Below are 18,248 nucleotides of genomic sequence, written 5' to 3' on the forward strand. Positions count from 1 at the left end.
CTCTAATAATTATTAACCACAATATGGTTGGAATACTCTATTCTATTCTATGAGTCATGATATTCTGGATTTAACGGATTTAAGAAAGACTTGAGAATAATTTGGAAGGGTTTTACAATTTCTTATTAATATGCTTTATGACCAGAAGAGATACCTGCAAATTTTTATTTTGTCACAGATTTATTTTTAAAACTTTATAAATGATACATATGTGTGTGTGTGTAAAACATTGATTAACTCTTGAAATCTATTTTGTCAACTGACAAGTGTATTTGACAAGAGTAAATTAAATTGATATTACAGCAAAAATATAATATAATTAATACATGTAAATAATCATAAATACTGAAATCATATCCTATTGCAAATTTACGGGGGAAAAAACAAAATGTATAATAATTATTTTAAACGTTTAAATCAGTGGTTGTACATAACAAATAAACAAGGAGAAGGAAAAACGACATATTTGAGATATTGTATAGATGACAGAGGACATACTTATTAACCCTCTTAAATATAAGGTATATTTTGTTACATTAGAATGATCTAGTGTAAATTAAATATTATTTTATATATCTCTTTATAATTTTATTATCTTAGGGTTAGAAAATGGACAACAGTGGGTCTGGAGTAGTGCAAGTGTTTGTGGGTGAATGGAGCCCTGAATACGAGGCGTTATCCATTAAAGCTACGAAACAGACTTCATCAGCTGAGATAGTGGAATGTATTATTGAAAGGCTTGGACTAGTTGTCGATACTTCTGTTTCAAATAGCTATGAATTAGCAGAAGTAGTAGGAAATTCTGTTGGACAGGAATGTAAAGAAAGAAGACTCGGTCCCACCGAGTGCCCTGTGGCACTTATGTTACTGTGGCCGAAAAATGATGCCCAGCAAGAATATTATAGGTCTATTATATATGTTTTATGAAAATAATTATTATTAATTATTTCTAATTTAAAGGAGACAAAGTTTCCTTTACTAATATAATTTTTATGTTTAAACTTTCAGATTTTACTTACGAAAAAAGCAACCAGACTACTTATGGTCTGATAGTAGATTTCCTATGGATCCTCAACTTTTAAAGGACTATTTCAATAGATTCCTCTATCAACCACGTGACAAGGAATATCCAGATCTGTGTCAGCTGCCAGATCTGAATGAACAAACGTTGTTGGATAATCTGAGGGCTAGGTTTTTGGCTGGCAACATATATACCTACGTCGGCAGCATATTAATTGCCTTGAATCCATTCAAATTTTATCCTATCTACAATCCGAAATATGTAAAATTGTATCAAAACAGAAGATTGGGCCCAGACATACCTCCGCATATATTTGCCATAGCTGATGCAGCTTATCATTGTATGCTTAAGGAAAAGAAGAATCAATGTATTGTTATTAGTGGTGAAAGCGGTTCTGGTAAAACAGAATCAACGAATTTCCTCTTGCATCATTTGACAGCACTTAGTCAAAAGGGTTCGCATGGCAGTGGAGTGGAACAAACAATACTGAGCGCTGGACCTGTCTTGGAAGCATTTGGTAATGCAAAAACAGCACATAATAATAATAGCAGTCGCTTTGGCAAGTTTATTCAAGTAAATTACAAGGAAAATGGAATGGTCCATGGGTATGTTCTAATAATAATAATATGTAAGGACACACTATGATAATATGTAAGGAAGAAAATAATCTTCTAGTTACTGATTTTACAGTGCTGTGGTTCAGAAATACCTCCTGGAAAAATCCAGGATTGTCTCTCAAGGACGAAACGAAAGGAATTATCATGTATTTTATTATCTGTTGGCTGGCGCAAGCGATCAAGAGAAACAATTGCTACATTTGGAGAGCTGTGATCGGTATAATTACTTAAATAAAAGCGGTTGCTATGGATTGGAGAATATCGACGAACGGCACGAGTTCTCGAGATTAAAACAATCTATGGAAATGGTAGGCTTTACAGCAGAGAAGCAAAGGCGGCTCTTCGCAGTTCTGTCGGCGGTCCTTTTATTAGGTGATTATTCAATCGTGCTTATATGTGCTTATTTCTCTGAATGGAGTAATTAAAAATTTTCAATTTAGGTAATGTTGAGTTTCAACCACGAAAGTCGTACCATCATCATGATGAGGCCGTAGGTGTCAAAAATCCGGAAGTGGTTGCACTGATATCGGAACTTCTTAGAGTAAAACAAGAAACTCTTTTGGCTGCACTTACTGCCAAACGCGCAAGAGCTTCCGGCGAGACTTTAGTTATTAACTACAGACTTCCCGAAGCGATTGCGGCACGTGATGCCATGGCAAAGTGCTTATACGGAGCTTTATTTGATTGGATTGTGCTACAGGTAATAAAGATTTGCTTCTATCTCCAAAAACTGATATCATATAAAATAATGTATTAACATATAAAATAATCGATATCGTATATATCAGGTGAATCATGCACTGCTTTCTAAAAAGGACACTCTTAGAGACCATCAAGGCAATAGTATAGGTGTATTAGATATATTTGGCTTTGAAGATTTCAAAACATGCAACAGTTTTGAACAACTATGTATCAATTATGCGAATGAACAATTACAACATTACTTTAATCAACATGTTTTTCAATACGAGCAACGAGAATACAGAAAGCAAGGGATTAGATGGACAGATATCGGATATAGCGACAACTCTGGATGTCTCAATCTAATTGAAGGAAAGCCGAACGGCCTGTTGTGTCTTCTTGATGATCAATGCAAGTGAGTATTGTTTTATAAATAAATGAATGCTTAATGTAGTGAGTATTGTTTTATAAATAAATGAATGCTATAAATAAATGCTTTTCAAAAGCTTGTGGAATTGATTATAAAATATGAAAATATCTAACTAAATTTTTTATCTAAACTTTATTTCGCAGCTTTCCTGGTGCAACAAACGAGACGTTGCTACAGAAATTCAACACTGTGCATAAAGAAAATCAGTTTTACGAGGCGCCGCAGCGACGAGAAGCCGCATTCGTTGTACGCCATTATGCTGGCGCAGTCAAATACCAAGCTGCTAACATGAGAGAGAAGAATTTAGATCTAATGCGACCCGATGGTGTAGTCGGAGTATTGAAAAACTCTTCCCTTGCCTTCGTGCGGGAATTGGTCGGCGCTGATCCAGTTGCCGTATTCAGATGGGCCATACTGCGGGCTTTCTTTCGTGCTCACTTTGCATTTCAAGAAGCCGGCCGAGCGCACAGGCATGGTAGAGGTATGTATTGAATCATGTGTAGTTTAAACATTAATGCATAGAATAAAAATGCGAGGAATTAATAAAAGTAAATATATATTTCCTTCCTTTTAGTTGATGGAAATAAGACGTCTGTACAAAACAGATACAGGACACCTAATGAGAATTTGATAAGGTAATGTTCAATTTCGTATAACATCTTTAATGAAATAGAATATATATTACTACATATATGAACGGTAATGAAAGACAGTATCAAATGCTTTCACATGTAATTTATAGAGCAAGATATATATTAGTATTACATTGACAACTGTAAGAAGAAAGTGCTGATGTTGTTGCGCTTGTTTCTTTGAATATGTTTGATCTGTATATTGTCTCATATACGTATGAACGGCGTATGAATCTACGTTGTGCATTAATAATACATGCATCACGCTGACAAAGTTTTGATGTTGATATATTAATTAAGATAAATCTTTATTATATTTATATTGGCCATGTGTCTTTTGTCCTTTGTAGCCATCTTGTGACGTTGTCGGCCGTCAATCTAACTATTAACCGAATTGCGTAAGTGGTCTTTTGATCCACTGTATATGTAATTTTTGGCAAATATTATATATTTTGTTGACATATCCCATGGATTTACAACACAAATTATGTTATACATATATTAAGAACAGTTAAACTCAGTTGAAGTTTTTTTAACAAACACGAGTATCCATGTAGATTGAGTAAATTTGTAAATCCATATATTTTTACTCCAATTCTTTTTCGATATATATGTCTTCCAGATTTTATTTAAATTTCTGTTTGCACCTCTTGTATTATTAGCTGCAACTAGAATGCAATCTTCATGACATTCGCCATACAATTACATTCTACCATTTTACAATATTCTTCTTGCTATTGTACTTGGGCATGATTCATGGCGCAAAACTGAATTTTCTTTTATACAGTTCATGTCAGTCATCTTCTCTCATTTTCTTTGTTTCTTATATTTAAATTACATCAATTGATATTCCTTGAAAACATCCCACCTAAAACTTGATGAGAGGAACAACTGAGAAAAAATTATTAAAAATATAAATGAATAATCAATTAATTAATCGTAAGAAATATCATCGATTTCTCGACGCAGTAATTAAGGACCAGAGAATTTTTCAGTTCACATAAACATACTCGCCCATCGAGTTATCAGAAGCAACGCAGTGTATGTTTACCGCCGGCCACTACTCCTTCTGCTACATTATCTTCTATACAAATCGAAAACAACGACAATATAAACAACAATCGCCTATCGTGGCCGCAATTTAGAAACATTAATCAGACGCAATACCCATCAAACGTTACATCGGCCAAAGGTTACATAATACGGGGCAGGGAAGACCAGCCTCTTAGTATTAATAAATTCAGACGAGATACTCACACACCACTAGAGAGGGTGCTTCCAAAAGACGAAGCAAATGTCATGGAACGCGCTAATCAGATCGTCATGTATGTAAAATGTATCTATTCGATACTCGATTAATAATGTAATTTAAGCTATGGAAAATTACTGCTCTACACAAGTCAAGATTAGTATGCGCTCTATAGCAATTCTCGGGTTGGTGATGGGTTTCCTTTTGTAGGTAATAGCTCATTCTCGTAGACCATTGATATGTTAAAACTGTATTATGTAATATGGCTTTTTATATATCATTATATCTTGATTCCTCAATGCGCGCACACTGCATTTCTTTCTATGATTAAAGAATATCGTGCATTATCATAAAATCACTTGTCATCAGATCTTGCTCCATCTTGCAGTTGTTCTCGATATATTATTTAATGATGATTGCTGCATGCTGAGTGTTTTGCAATACTTTTTTTTTTTAAATAATAAATCTTTAGGAAAAAATGTATAAATTTTTTAGAGTACTTGTTGTTGACTACACTGTTATAATCATAAATTTAGAGTACTTGTTGTTGACTACACTGTTATAATCATAAATAATTCTTATAGCACCGACTATCAATGTAACACAAAACATTGAAGTAATTTTGTGATCACAGTCATGAATTAAATATAATACAATCATGTATACTAATATTTTATTTATACTGTGTCATCTAATATTTATATCGGATATTTCTTATTATAATAGATGTTATATTTAAGCTTATTTTGTTTTTTTTTATTATATAACTATATATTGTACTATATCATTGCTAATTTTCTTCTATTATCTTTTGTATTTTATATTAGATACACATATTTTTTCGACACATATAAGGCACTATTATGATAGAGTATATGATTAGAGTAATTCCTTCTCCTGTACTGTATACATATTAATTATCAAACATATTGTTTGACAATGTGAGAATGATAAAGTAACAGGAGGAGGAATGTACATTGTATAATATCAACGTATTACAAATCTTAGCATAAAAACGTTTACAGGAAAAATAAATCATTTCGACCGAGGGAACGTGGTAAAAAAGGCCTGAAAAATCTACAAACTGTGAAGACACTTGCTGGAAGAACTCAAAGTTATGGCACTGGACCGGGAAAAGCTAGAAAGCAGCCCATGACAGTTTCCGCACAATTTCAGCAAAGTTTGCACAGTTTAATGGATACTCTGAATCAAGCTAATCCTTTCTTTATCAGATGTATTAAAAGCAACGCTAATAAAGTACCGAATGAATTCGATGAGGAAACAGTGCAACGACAATTGCGATATACAGGAATGTTGGAAACTGTCAGAATAAGGCAGGCTGGTTTCAATGTGCGATTAACGTACGAGGAATTTATACAACTTTATCGGATGCTGCTTCCTAAGGGTCTTTTGAGCTCGCAATCAGACGTGAGGGATTTTCTATTGACTCTTAATCTCAACAGAGACAATTATCAGCTGGGTACTACCAAAGTTTTTCTCAGAGAGTCCGAAAAGATCAAACTAGACATCGAATTACATCAACAGATCATAACGAGCATTACTACTATACAAAAGTGGTTCCGTGCTTGTCTGGAAAGGAGAAAATTCCTCAGATTGAAAAATGCCATTGTACAAATACAGTCTTTTTGGAGAATGGTTACTGCACAACGACTAGCTCAAGTCCTTCGTGCAAGAACTGAAGCTGCATTGCACATACAAACTGCCTGGAGGGTATACAAACAACGTAGCTGGTTTAAAAAGCTGAAATCGTGTGTAATTACCTTTCAGGCATATATTAGGGGCAATAACGCCAGAAAGAAATTTAATGAATTGAAGAAACGAAAAAGACCACTACTGGATAAAGTTCAAGAAGTCAGGGAAATTCAAGAGTACAAGGAGTTTCTATACGATAAAATATGCGCCAAAGATCGAGATAGCGAAGAGTAAGTAATGTTTTTTATTAGTAAACTCATATATATTGGAACATGATATGAATAATTTTTTTTCTTTGTATTATTTTATTTTAAACATTATTACAGATTATTCACGGAAGATCGGAGTCTCACGGAATATGGCGAATCGCCTCGAAAAATAGAATCTCAAAATCGGCTCACGCTAGCAAGGTAGGTGCTAAAATCTAAATCTATTTCATAATTAGAGCCTCTGCAAATATTATGGATTTTTTTCAGATGCGATAACACAAATAGAGAGAGCGCCATAGATACAGGTATTTCATATTCTAAACGCAAACTCACACCGAACAAACGGATTCTGCATGACACAACGTTGAAGAATACAGAAACGTATCATTTCGACGAGATTGCGGAACGCAAGAGTAGTCTCGAAAGCTTGACAAGTCTGAGGAGTTACGAATCTCAAGCTAGTGTCAATAGTACCGAATCGCAAGACAATTCCGGTTCGAAACCCGTGCCGAGCACGAGGACGAAACGCGGTGATCATTCGCCAATAGTCACATCAAATGTCAACCTAACGAATGCGTCCAGTCGGTTATCCTCGGTGAGCAGAAGGACTGATAGTTCCTCGACGGGATACAGTGACGGTGAGACCGAGAGCGAGACACCGAGCGCTGTGCAAAGTGCCCCACCTGTTTTCAATACGAGTCCACCGTTTACCAGTTCGCGCGATACAAAATATCACACCGTTAATGTAAATCTGACGCATAATCCGAATCCGGACATTTGGCACCGTAGAGCGGATTTCTCACCTGCATATAACGATTACTTCATGTCGGTACCGCAAAAAGCGACTGTTACACGTTCTCCGAATGTTTCTCGTTACAAGAATATGACTGACAGCGTTTTCGAACAGATCCGACAAGATAAACCTAACGAAGCGGCGAACTATAATGTCAAAGTCGACACGAGTGATCGCTTTGTTCAGATGGAAAGTTTGACGAGCGGCAAACAGCAGCGTAGACTCAGCGATAACAGCGTACCTGATGAACGAATAGAGAATATTCCGATATCTCCGGTGAAACGAGATCAAACGCATGGATCTGCTAAAAGTATTAAAGATCTCGCCTACTTGCGACGACAAAACTCGGAGGGAGATACTACGACAAAACTCGTAGGTGTTAACGATGACAACACTTTAAAGAGCGGTTTGGGACTGAGAAGATCGCCCCCGAAGGAAAAGAACTCGCGATCGGAGAAATACGAACCAGATGTGCCGGTAAGAAGCGCGAGACGAAACAGACCCTCGAGAGAAGTTCAGTGTCGATCTATGGGCGAGAGCGCAGTTGAAACAAATGCGGAGACGCGAAATCTGCTCCTCGGGACGATCAAGGAGAGCGATTTGACTAAAACGACGAAAATATGGTCTCGAAAAGATTATCCGCACGAAACTACTTCCCGATCTGTGACAGATTGGCCTGTAAACAAGAACGAAACCACATACAAGGGACAACAACCCGGTAAACGCATGAGATCCAACGCGATTACGACTTTTGAACTACGAAGAAGAAACTCGGATCCAGCTACGAAGATCTCGGGTCTAAGCGAAGATAAAATGGGAACGGATACTAGTCCGAACGATTTGAAACTCGCTCCCGGTATGGACCTCCTCGAGTGGAAAGGTCATAATCTATTTACCTTGGCCGGTCATCGTTTCCGAAAAGTGGCGAGGTTCGCCAAGGACGACGTTTGCGTATGTTGTCACGAAAAGATGGACGCGTTCGTGACACAAGGTTACAAATGTGTCGACTGCAAACAGCTCTATCACGTCAAGTGTATTCAAAACGGCGGAGTGCTGAGAATGCCGTGCATATTGGCCAACACGCCGAGTAGACGGAAAAACAGGAAACCACCACGCACACCGTACGATACCACGAAACAGACAGTCGCGTCCAAGTTTAGTTTAACCGGCACTTCGGCTTTCTCGGATAGCACGGATAAAATCATTTCCGATGCCAAGGAGTTAGCGCTGATGCAAGATTTCATTACCAAGAAAATTTATATAATGGAGGGTCAAGGGGAGGGACGAAAACCGAGCGAAGTAGACCGCGTTTTCAAACAAGCTCTCAGAAAGTTTAAAGACGACTTGGTGATAACGTACAGCGTTGCCATACAACAAGGCGTAGAAGGCAACATCAAGTACACCGATTTGATTGCCAACTTTCTTCACGTTATGGAGACTGTTTGCAAGCAGGAGAACACAAGGGAAGATTTCCCTGTAACAATGGGCGTGAACGCCTTCAGAGGCTTTATGAATGAATTCATGACAATCGTTAAAACTGAAGCTCTCGAAAAACAGAGTAAGAGCAAACGAAAAAAAGAGAAAAAACGAAAGCAGGAAGAGCCTATCCGGCACGGTAATCACATGTTCCAATTGACTATCATCAATATACCCACCGCTTGCGAAGTTTGCACGTCTTTCTTCATGTGGCCCATTGAGCGAGGACTTGTTTGTCAAAGTAAGTAATTTATTCATATAAATAAATTTAGTATATTCCTTTTGTTGTATTAATAATCGTAATTAATCGTAATGAATATCTATTTTAGATTGCAAATTAACATGTCACAAAAAATGCTATACGAAGGCGTCTTCGGAATGCGGTAAGGACGGTTCGTTGCTCGAAACAAACTCCCGCAAGGTATTCGGTGTACCGCTTTACAAATTAGATTGCGGCGATGGCAAGGTACCGCTTGTAGTAGACAGACTGATCACAACTATCGAGATGCATGGTCTGTATACCGAGGGCATATATAGAAAGAGCGGCGTCAGTTCCAAGGTGAGAGAGCTCAAGATGAAAATGGACGAAGGTGATTTGGAGAAGGTAGACTTCGAGAACTATCAAGTGCATGTCTTAGCGGCGGTACTAAAGAGCTTCTTTAGAGACATGCCAGAACCGCTATTGACCTACGAATATTACGATGACTTTTTACACGCGGCGAGCTTGACGGATCCACACGATCGAATCAGCACGCTTTTCGCCATATTGAAAAAATTGCCGAAACCCAATTACGATCTGATGGAACGCTTGATCGTCCATTTGGCGCGAGTGGCGCGACATGAGGTGGACAATAGAATGTCACCGTCGGCTCTAGCTATCGTTTTTGCGCCGTGCATTCTCAGAACGAACAGAACGTTACCCGCGCAAGACTCTCTTCAAGATGTAGGCAGGCAGACGCGTTGCGTCGAGACGATAGTACATGAAAAGTTGAGAGTCGTTAGAGCGACATTAGCGGACATAAATACCCTCGAATCCGCCTGTCACACGGCGACTCATCGACTCTCCAGTCTACGATCGTCTAAAATCTTCAGTCCGGAGGAATTGAACGCGGTCGCTCCGATTGTTGCGGGACGAGCAGGTGCGATGGATCGCGAGAGAGATCGAGGAGACGAAGAAGAAGCATTACTCGTCGATCATATACAGGAAATTCAGAAGGAGAAGGCTCTCTTGACATCTACTCTACCCAGTCTAACGAGAGCCTCTTCGGACGATGATCTCCTCTTATCGGCAACGGATCTGGACGATGGATCTCTCGACGATCTTCTCCCACCTTCTGCTGGTAAGTATTTTTCGATAATTGATTACAATTAAACACTTTGGATAAACGATTATTATTATGCCAATAAAGCTATTTATTTTAGCAAAGATTTATATATAAGAGATTATTTAATCAGTTTCTCTCTGTGAATATGGACTTTTTCGAAAGATTTGTTATTATTAAATGATGAAAAATATTTAAGACATAAGTATAAATATATATAGATAGCTTTATAGGTTGAGTAAGATCTGTAATTTTTATCAATCACAGACGGACTCGTAAGGAAGAAGCCCGTTCAAAGGCAAAGTTCGGCAGACAATTCGTTTCCGACGATTATCAATATGGACGACGATATGGTAATGGTATGAATAGCGAATAACATCCGCAAATAATGTTAACGTGCATTTTAAACGGCTGTAGTAATTCGACAGATGATGCGAGATGTTGTTTTAGGATGGGGAATCAACGACTTTAAATAATTGCTGGTCCTACTAGCGAATCATTAATGTTTCGAGACTTATTAGTAAATGCAATTATAGATAGCTCTCGTAATTTGTTGATTCCGTAAAAAAAAAAGTTTAACTGTACGACTGAAATAACTCCATTTTCTCATCGAAATGTCAATAGAAATGTCTAAAACTTTCATACAATATGTGATAGGAGCACTGCACAAATTTTAATTTCGCCACATAATTTTATTCGCAATGCATTCCTGTCTTCGAAGACTGTCAAAGTATTTAAGCGCAACGTTTCGTTCGTCTATAGATTCTAAAAGAAATGTTATTCAATTTATCGCTTTACACATTTTAAATATAAGAAATGAAAAACACAAAACTTAGAAAGTATTAAGAGGAAATCGCTCTTATATATATTTTAAGAAATTTCCGCTTGTCAAAATGATGAGGGGGGTCGTATTGAATTACTCGTTTTACAAATTTACGTTCATAAAAAAATGTAATTTATTGTTGCACCATGTTGCAAATTCTCAGTAAGAAATCTGTTTACGGAGAATTTTTCTAACATATTGTACGTAGATGCGCATTTCCTTTAAAACTATATTCGTTTAGCATTAGTAGATCTGCAACTCGAAAACTATCTCTTCCCAAAGGATCTACTTGTCACGTTCGAGTAGAATCGATAATCGACTGCCTTAAATTCCTGCGAGATGTTTTTATTGTATGTATTTCGTTATATGATGTTTTCCGATGACGATAATCGACTTAAAGTGTTAGGTTTAGACGCAGGAATTTGAGGGACGACCAAGAGAGAGAGAAAGAGGAAACCAAAACATAGTTTGTACATATATTATGCAATATAACAATTTCGTAATAATCTGTTATTATTGTTAAATTTACGAGAGACGTTTAAAACGCAAGATTATATTTCTATTGTCGATATTTGTTGTAGGGATACATGCACGCTGTATATCGGGTCTCTGCCGGTTTTAGTGTTCTTTGGATTGATTTTTACTTAACGTGCTTTTTTTCCCCTCGCGCTCATATCATTGGGGCGTCTGAAAGTACGTGCGCATAAGTACGCACACATACACATGTACACATATATACACATACATGCATACATTACATACAGGTACTTATGTATAGACAAATTCGCGCGCGAGACTAATCAAACTTTTCTGCTCGGAATTTATCGCACCTCTCTCTTCTTTTAATTACTTTTTAATCCATATATATATTATTCAGTGCGTTTTAAATTTCAACAATTTCTTTCCACGATTTCGCTTCACTGTCCCCTTCGCCCATTCGTAGCCCGTGTACGCGATAACCTGACGATCCGGGAAAGTCGACAAAGGAAAAGGGTGAAAGAGATTTCGATCTCGCGTAATAGAAGTCTCTATCCAATAAGGATAATCAGATTAGGTCCCCACTTACGTACCGCGGACTTAATTGAATTCTCCTGCGAATTAATAGTTACGCTTGATGATGATGCCGGAAAGAGGAGAGGGGGAATCGGTGAATCGAATCTTTCCTTTTATTTTTTTTTTCTCTGATTACCGAAGAGCTGGGAACTGAGTATAACGATTTTCATTACGAGGGATGGTGAATTTATTATTATTACACGAAAAGTGACCTATATAGATTTTTTATTCGCTATTTCTGATGTATCACGTTACTGGATCATATATGCATCATACCTTCTGTTGCGTCCAATCACCAAAGACTCGTACGCAATTATTTTTTCATTCTTATATTTACGTCAGTTCAATATTTTTTACATCGCGTTATCCGTTTTTTTAATACTGTAAAGCGTCGTATAATTTTAATTGCCTTTGCATATCCATATTATGTATATAAATATATGTAAAAGAATGGAATTTATATTTCCATCCTCTCTCGAGTAGATCAATAGGTACGTTTGCGCAGCAGGTGAATATTTTAAGTTTCGTATATCGGCAATCGATGACGAGGTAAAAACTTTCTTTTTCCATTCAATTAAATCCCGTCTCGGAATATTGGACCACGCGCGACTTTTATCCGGATAACTTTTAGGATTAAATCGAATAATTAGAAAAACAAGAGAAAAATCTCGTTTGTACTTCCAGAATTTTTCTTTCTCTCAACTCGTAAAGAGACCCACCTCCGCGTTTACATTCGTTTTAAGAATAATCGACTCGGCGAGGATGAATTGTCCAAGCGATTATCGTCACGTCAAATCTCGATGATCGTTTTGGAGGACGGTCTCGAGAAACGGGACGATTTTAAATTGCCTTTTTACAATCGATAAGTTTTACGAGGGGTAAACTATAAAGGTGAAATCGTTATAAAATCGTTTTTTATTTTACTGTGGATATACTTCTGTGGATAAGCTGTAGTGTTATGTAAATGTAACGTTACCTTTCTCTCATCTAAAGCCATGACATCGCGATGCACAAGCGTGCACAAATGACTTGAGGCGAAGCGGAATGATCTTTAACGGAAGAATTTCATATATATTTATATATATGCTAGAAAATATATATATATATTTTCGTTACGTCTACCGAATGTGCGAGTTCCAGTGTGTGTCGTCCTCCATATATATTATAATCGCGGGGATGTTATCTGATATATGGTATGTTAAGAGAATCTTTTTTATGCATCCGTTTGTTATTTCGTTGAAATGTTCTGCGACGCATGCGGTTGACTTAAAAATTGATTTCACTCCATTTTGGACTAGTCCGTTGTTACGACAGTGAGATATTTCGGATTATTGATTTATCTCTCATCTGTCAATATGTGGGTAATAATCTATATTCTTCGACAATTTTAATGGGAAGGGGGGGGGGGATAAAAGTCGCACAACGGTTATAATAATAGATATTATAAATCGAATTACTCTTCGGCGACAGAACTGGGTTAGTAGACGTAAGGTAAAAAGTGAACTAATTATCGTTGTACGTGTAAAGTATCATCTATACAAACGCATACGCTTCTCTTACTGTGGAAGGTGCTTCGGACGACTCGCTAGCACGAGGCTAGTGCGAGAGAACCGAGCCGAATCGCGACGCTGAGATCGCGAAAGAAGATTTTCCTCTCGAGACGTCCCTTATTATAGACGGAGCGGAAATCTCGAACGGCCGTTCGATTAATAAAATTGCAATAAATCCGTGCCTCTCTCCGCAGAGGACGATCGAGGTTTCCACAGCGTGTCTAATTAAAGGTATAATTAATTAAGAGCCTGAATCAAATGTACTCCCCTCCGCGAATCCCCGTTCGAGATTCTCGCGACCGCGGCTATATATCTTGTCTATATAAGGATATAAAGATATGTACATAGATAATCAGTTATAATATCGTAAAGCGCGCAACAACTCTTCATGACAATATCGTTCCGCAAAGAAAGTCGCAATTCCGGATATCTCGCAGCTGCTGCAACGACGATGGGTGATTCTCGTTTTCCTCTCTCCTACATGCTTGTCCTCTCTCTTGATCTGCGCTACTTTTGTCGAGTGTTTCGTCGCACGAATTACATCGTATCGATGAAGCGGCTCATTACAATCGACCCGCGTCGATCTCTCGGGAATCGAGGTAGCAGCGAGCGCGTATCATCGTCACGAATCACGGGGAACCGAACGAACGAGATCGGTGTTGCTGCACTACTTGGCCGAATTTTTCAAATACGCTTATTACAAATATAGGTAAAAAAAAATACGCTCGCTGCTGTGTGTGTACAACACGAGTGTTGTGTGCGTGTGGCTGCGATGCGTGCGTGTCCGATTCCCGTTCACCGACGCGAGAAACCGCGCCGATTCCCCTCCTCGGCGAGATGAGGATATTTTCGCGCTCTGAATCTCGCTCCTACGATCGTTAGTTCTGCAGTCGTGCAGGTTTCTTAGCAAAAAAATAATTTAAAAAATCAAAATCAGATAAGAGAGAGACAGTCGGAGAGAAATATACTTTTCGGTAATCATTAAAATATTCGCGATATTAATGCTCTTCCCGTTTGTATCTTGGCGTAAATCTAAGAAATGACAATAAGCAGGACGTCTGTCAATCTCTCCCGGATTATGGATATCTTGAATATTTTATATCGGAAAATATATATTTTTTTCTTGTTTAATAAAGAAATATATATTTTTCTTGTATATACCTTGTGTTTATAAAAGATTCATTTTATTTCAATGTGCTTATTAAAATATTTTTTATTAATACATTTATTAATATATTAATCATTAGTTATACATATACATATACGATATCAAAATTATTTAGAGGCACAGCGGCGAGACATTGGACATCCTGCTTGTTATATTTAAATATGTATGTGTAGCACAGTGTACCCAGGAAGGTGTATGCTAGCGGCAGTACTCTAATCTTATATGAACGAGTCTTTCTTAGCGGAAATTTCATCGAGCGCATTATTATAATTATTTGTTTATAATCGTTTGTAGATTGTTTAATGTCGGATGCTTTGGCACGATTAGATCTCGTATTTTAATTTCCGCTAAGAAAAAATACGACTCGCTCGTAAAATAAAATATACGCACTCCTTTCAAAATAATATGTATACATACCATTTATTTTTCTTCGAGTGTGTATGCGTGAGAGAGATATGTATCCTATCGTGAATAATACATATAAAAAGATATAAATATATACATATATAAATATATATATATATATATATATATACATACAAAATATATGTGTGCGTGTGTATGTGCGTGTGTTGCATATATGTGTGCGTCTCGTAAGCATCTGCAGAAATGATCGACGGACATTTCTCGCACGACGACACGCTCAGTCGAAGAACGACACGAATGACGTGCACGATGGAGATTACAGACTTTTACTTATACAGCTACGGAACAATTTCAAGAGAGATACACATGGAATGCAAAACGTGTAAGATGAAATAGAGAGAGAAAGAGAGAGCGAGCGGACTACGTCTTTTGGATCCGTGTTATAATTGAAATAAATTTTTTTTCTCTCCTCTCTCGTTCATTTCCTCGCGACTTTCACCCTGTGAATTCCTTTCTTCTTTTAGCGATTGCAAAGCGCCGTAATTTGAGAATCAGATTTCACGCATAATAAACCGATCGAACTTTCAGCGATCTATCGAAGATAGAGCCAGAATTGGTACCGATTTTCCTGTCCTCGCGCAAGCCCTCGAACTCTCTCCCTCACTCTTTCTCTCTTCCGATCCACCTTCGTTTGCTTTCTTCTTTTTTTCCACGTTCGATCGCGCGTTCGCACCCTAATAACTGAGAATCACCGCGGGCGAGATACCGTGAAATGATCGAGGGCGGGAAGCAATTCCATGGGAACCCCGATGGGAACGATAGAGGTGGTTTACGAAGCATGACACTTGTCTCTTCTTTCATCCCGAAGTATTGATGCATCGACGTGGACCTATGTCATGCATGATTATTCGTGATCGTGATTGCGCGTAATTATTCGAAGTTGCTTCAGAATTAATCGATGGTATGTACGAGCTTATTCATTCTCGTGTGTCGCTGAAAATAATAAATTCCTCGAGAAGCAAAGGACATTTCTTTTCGCGCTTCCTCCTTCGAATGTCCAACCAGTGAATCCGTGCGTATTACGAGGAAGACATCGCAATTATAAACGACGACAGCGAGATAATAGAATCAATCGTTTTGCAACGAGAAGCTTTATAATCGATCGATTAAGGCAAAGAGAGAATACAAAAAAAAAAGAAAGAAAAGGACGAGCTTTATATCTCCTCGCTTTTTCGTGCGGCGAAGGAAAACGATTGATATCCGGTCCCATGAGGAGACACATCGATCGTCTCCTACTCGAGTAGCATTCGCACATCAAACCTTATAGACGGAGATTAAGAAAAGCGTCGAGGACGCACTTTCTTCGGAATGCATGCGAATGCGATTGTCGTCAATCACGCGTACTCCTTTCTTTTTTTGTTTGAAAATTTACCGATTTAGTTCGCGAAGTTACTTTAAAACGTTTCATTTGTATGCTTGTCGGTGTGTAAATGTATCTCCAAGTGTGATGTGTAAGATCGTATACTGCTAGCGTGGGAGTAATGGTGAGCAAGGTTACTTTTCCATGATCGACTGTAATTTTATATAATATTTGTAAGACAAAAATGAAATACTATATATATAATATATATATATATATATATATATATATATATTTATATATATGTATGTATGTATTAATATATATACATATGTATGTACAGCAAACCTGACAGTAAATAATAAGTATCTATATCTTATATCTCTAAGAGATGTTCTTGTCTTCTTTTCGGACCTATATTCAATGAATAGATTATCAAAATGAATTAATTAATATAATTCTTATTTTTATCGCACTTTTCTTATCGTTATAATTTTTATTTACATTAATGTAGTTTCGAAGCACTCGTTAATCACACTTAGAGGAACTCTTAAACACCAAACTCATTATTATCAAGCATGCTATATGCAAGTTAATATAAATTTCGTATAATCTAATTAGGATTTTCATCAAATAGCAATTGTGAATTGGCATAGATTGCCATAGAATTGGGATAGATTGCCTACTGTGATCGCGATGATACTCATTGCCTAATTAAATGACGCTTGCGCTCGTTCATTCGCGCCTATTGAAATTAGTACCATTCACATAATTGATCGGAGCAATAACTGACATTGAGATATGTCATCTCACGATGCAAAAAAAGATCGGGGCGTGTCACAATTAATTTACATTAATTTAAATAGTTATTGTTAATTTATTAATCTCCTTTTTTATGAAAATTATGTACATAATTTTTTAGAGATATAATTATATCATTCATTTCTCAAGTTGAAACAGCAAGGCCAATCAAGTATCCACTGAATTAACTAATGAGTCCTTGAGTCGCCTTTTTTTCCTACAAACGTCATTTATCTACCGACGATTCTTCCCGCCCAATTAAGGACACCGTTTCCTCAGATTCCTGAGGGTGGCTTGCGGCTAAGGAATGGAAGAAATTCTGAACGGGCGGCGCTGGTCCGGAACCAAAATCCCTCGCAACGACGACAGAACGAACGGTAATGTTCCTCGGCCGGCGGACAGAAATGAAATTCCGGTGATTTAGCTGTTCGAATTCACGGACATACATACACATACATTGGGCAGCGGTAAATCCTCCCGAAAAATGGTCCGCGCCACTTCTTTCTCCCGTACGTGCGCCGCACCCTTTTCATCCCTTCGGTCCTCCCCGACCGACTTCTGCTCGTCCCGTTCGCGTTCGTGAGGCTGATCCCTTTTTATTGGCACAAAGGTTTTTGGGTTTTCCGGCCATTGGTGGTACATCCTCTTTTTCTTCCTTTATAAAGATTTAAACAGCCATCGTTATCAAACGATTAGACGCGCGTCACTTTCGTTTGCGTTTTTCCTCTCTTGAGAAAGTGAATCGCACGTATCTTTTCTTTGTACGCACGAAAAGTACGCACAAAATAATCTATGAGAAAAAAAGAAGAGAGAGAGATTGAAAGGGAAAAAATAAAATTCATTAAAGAAGATTCACAGACGAAGATTTAGATTCAATTTGCTAAACGAGTTGCCCGATTCTCTACCGATTAGCTGCGGGGGTGTGCGATGACGCGCCACGTCACGAGCAGATCTAAGCGAATTTACCACCTTACAAATTGTACC

At 37.6% G+C, this 18,248-nt stretch overlaps 1 protein-coding gene across 4 annotated transcripts; it reads left to right on the plus strand.

Annotated features, from left to right (window-relative positions):
* The first annotated feature begins 309 nt into the window (after positions 1-309).
* Positions 310-15,575, plus strand: LOC105254872 (unconventional myosin-IXb). 4 transcript variants are annotated; one of them, XM_011263817.3, is made up of 15 exons: positions 310-521; positions 601-905; positions 1,009-1,626; positions 1,712-2,010; positions 2,079-2,338; positions 2,427-2,734; positions 2,893-3,230; positions 3,324-3,384; positions 3,732-3,779; positions 4,377-4,706; positions 5,656-6,573; positions 6,670-6,753; positions 6,820-9,062; positions 9,151-10,161; positions 10,411-15,575. In XM_011263817.3, exons 2-15 carry the CDS (start codon positions 610-612, stop codon positions 10,506-10,508), a joined length of 6,912 nt encoding a protein of 2,303 aa, XP_011262119.1. In that variant the 5' UTR covers positions 310-521; positions 601-609; the 3' UTR covers positions 10,509-15,575. The 4 variants fall into 4 exon arrangements, with proteins under 4 accessions (XP_011262119.1, XP_011262121.1, XP_011262120.1 ...); XM_011263819.3 differs by lacking the exon at positions 4,377-4,706; XM_011263818.3 differs by lacking the exon at positions 3,732-3,779.
* Positions 15,576-18,248: the final 2,673 nt, after the last annotated feature.

Source organism: Camponotus floridanus, unplaced genomic scaffold (genome assembly GCF_003227725.1).
Source record: "Camponotus floridanus strain SB8 unplaced genomic scaffold, Cflo_v7.5 scaffold15, whole genome shotgun sequence".
In the NCBI taxonomy this organism is placed as follows: Eukaryota; Metazoa; Arthropoda; class Insecta; order Hymenoptera; family Formicidae; genus Camponotus; species Camponotus floridanus.

What these genes read in the sequence shown, in the direction of transcription:
- LOC105254872 (XM_011263817.3), top strand. Translation starts at nt 610, where the DNA reads ATGGACAACAGTGGGTCTGGAGTAGTGCAAGTGTTTGTGGGTGAATGG. An exon ending in GAAAATGGAATGGTCCATGG is followed by an intron (nt 1,627 to 1,711) that starts GTATGTTCTAAT and finishes CTGATTTTACAG; the next exon opens with TGCTGTGGTTCAGAAATACC. An exon ending in GCGAGGACTTGTTTGTCAAA is followed by an intron (nt 9,063 to 9,150) that starts GTAAGTAATTTA and finishes TATCTATTTTAG; the next exon opens with ATTGCAAATTAACATGTCAC.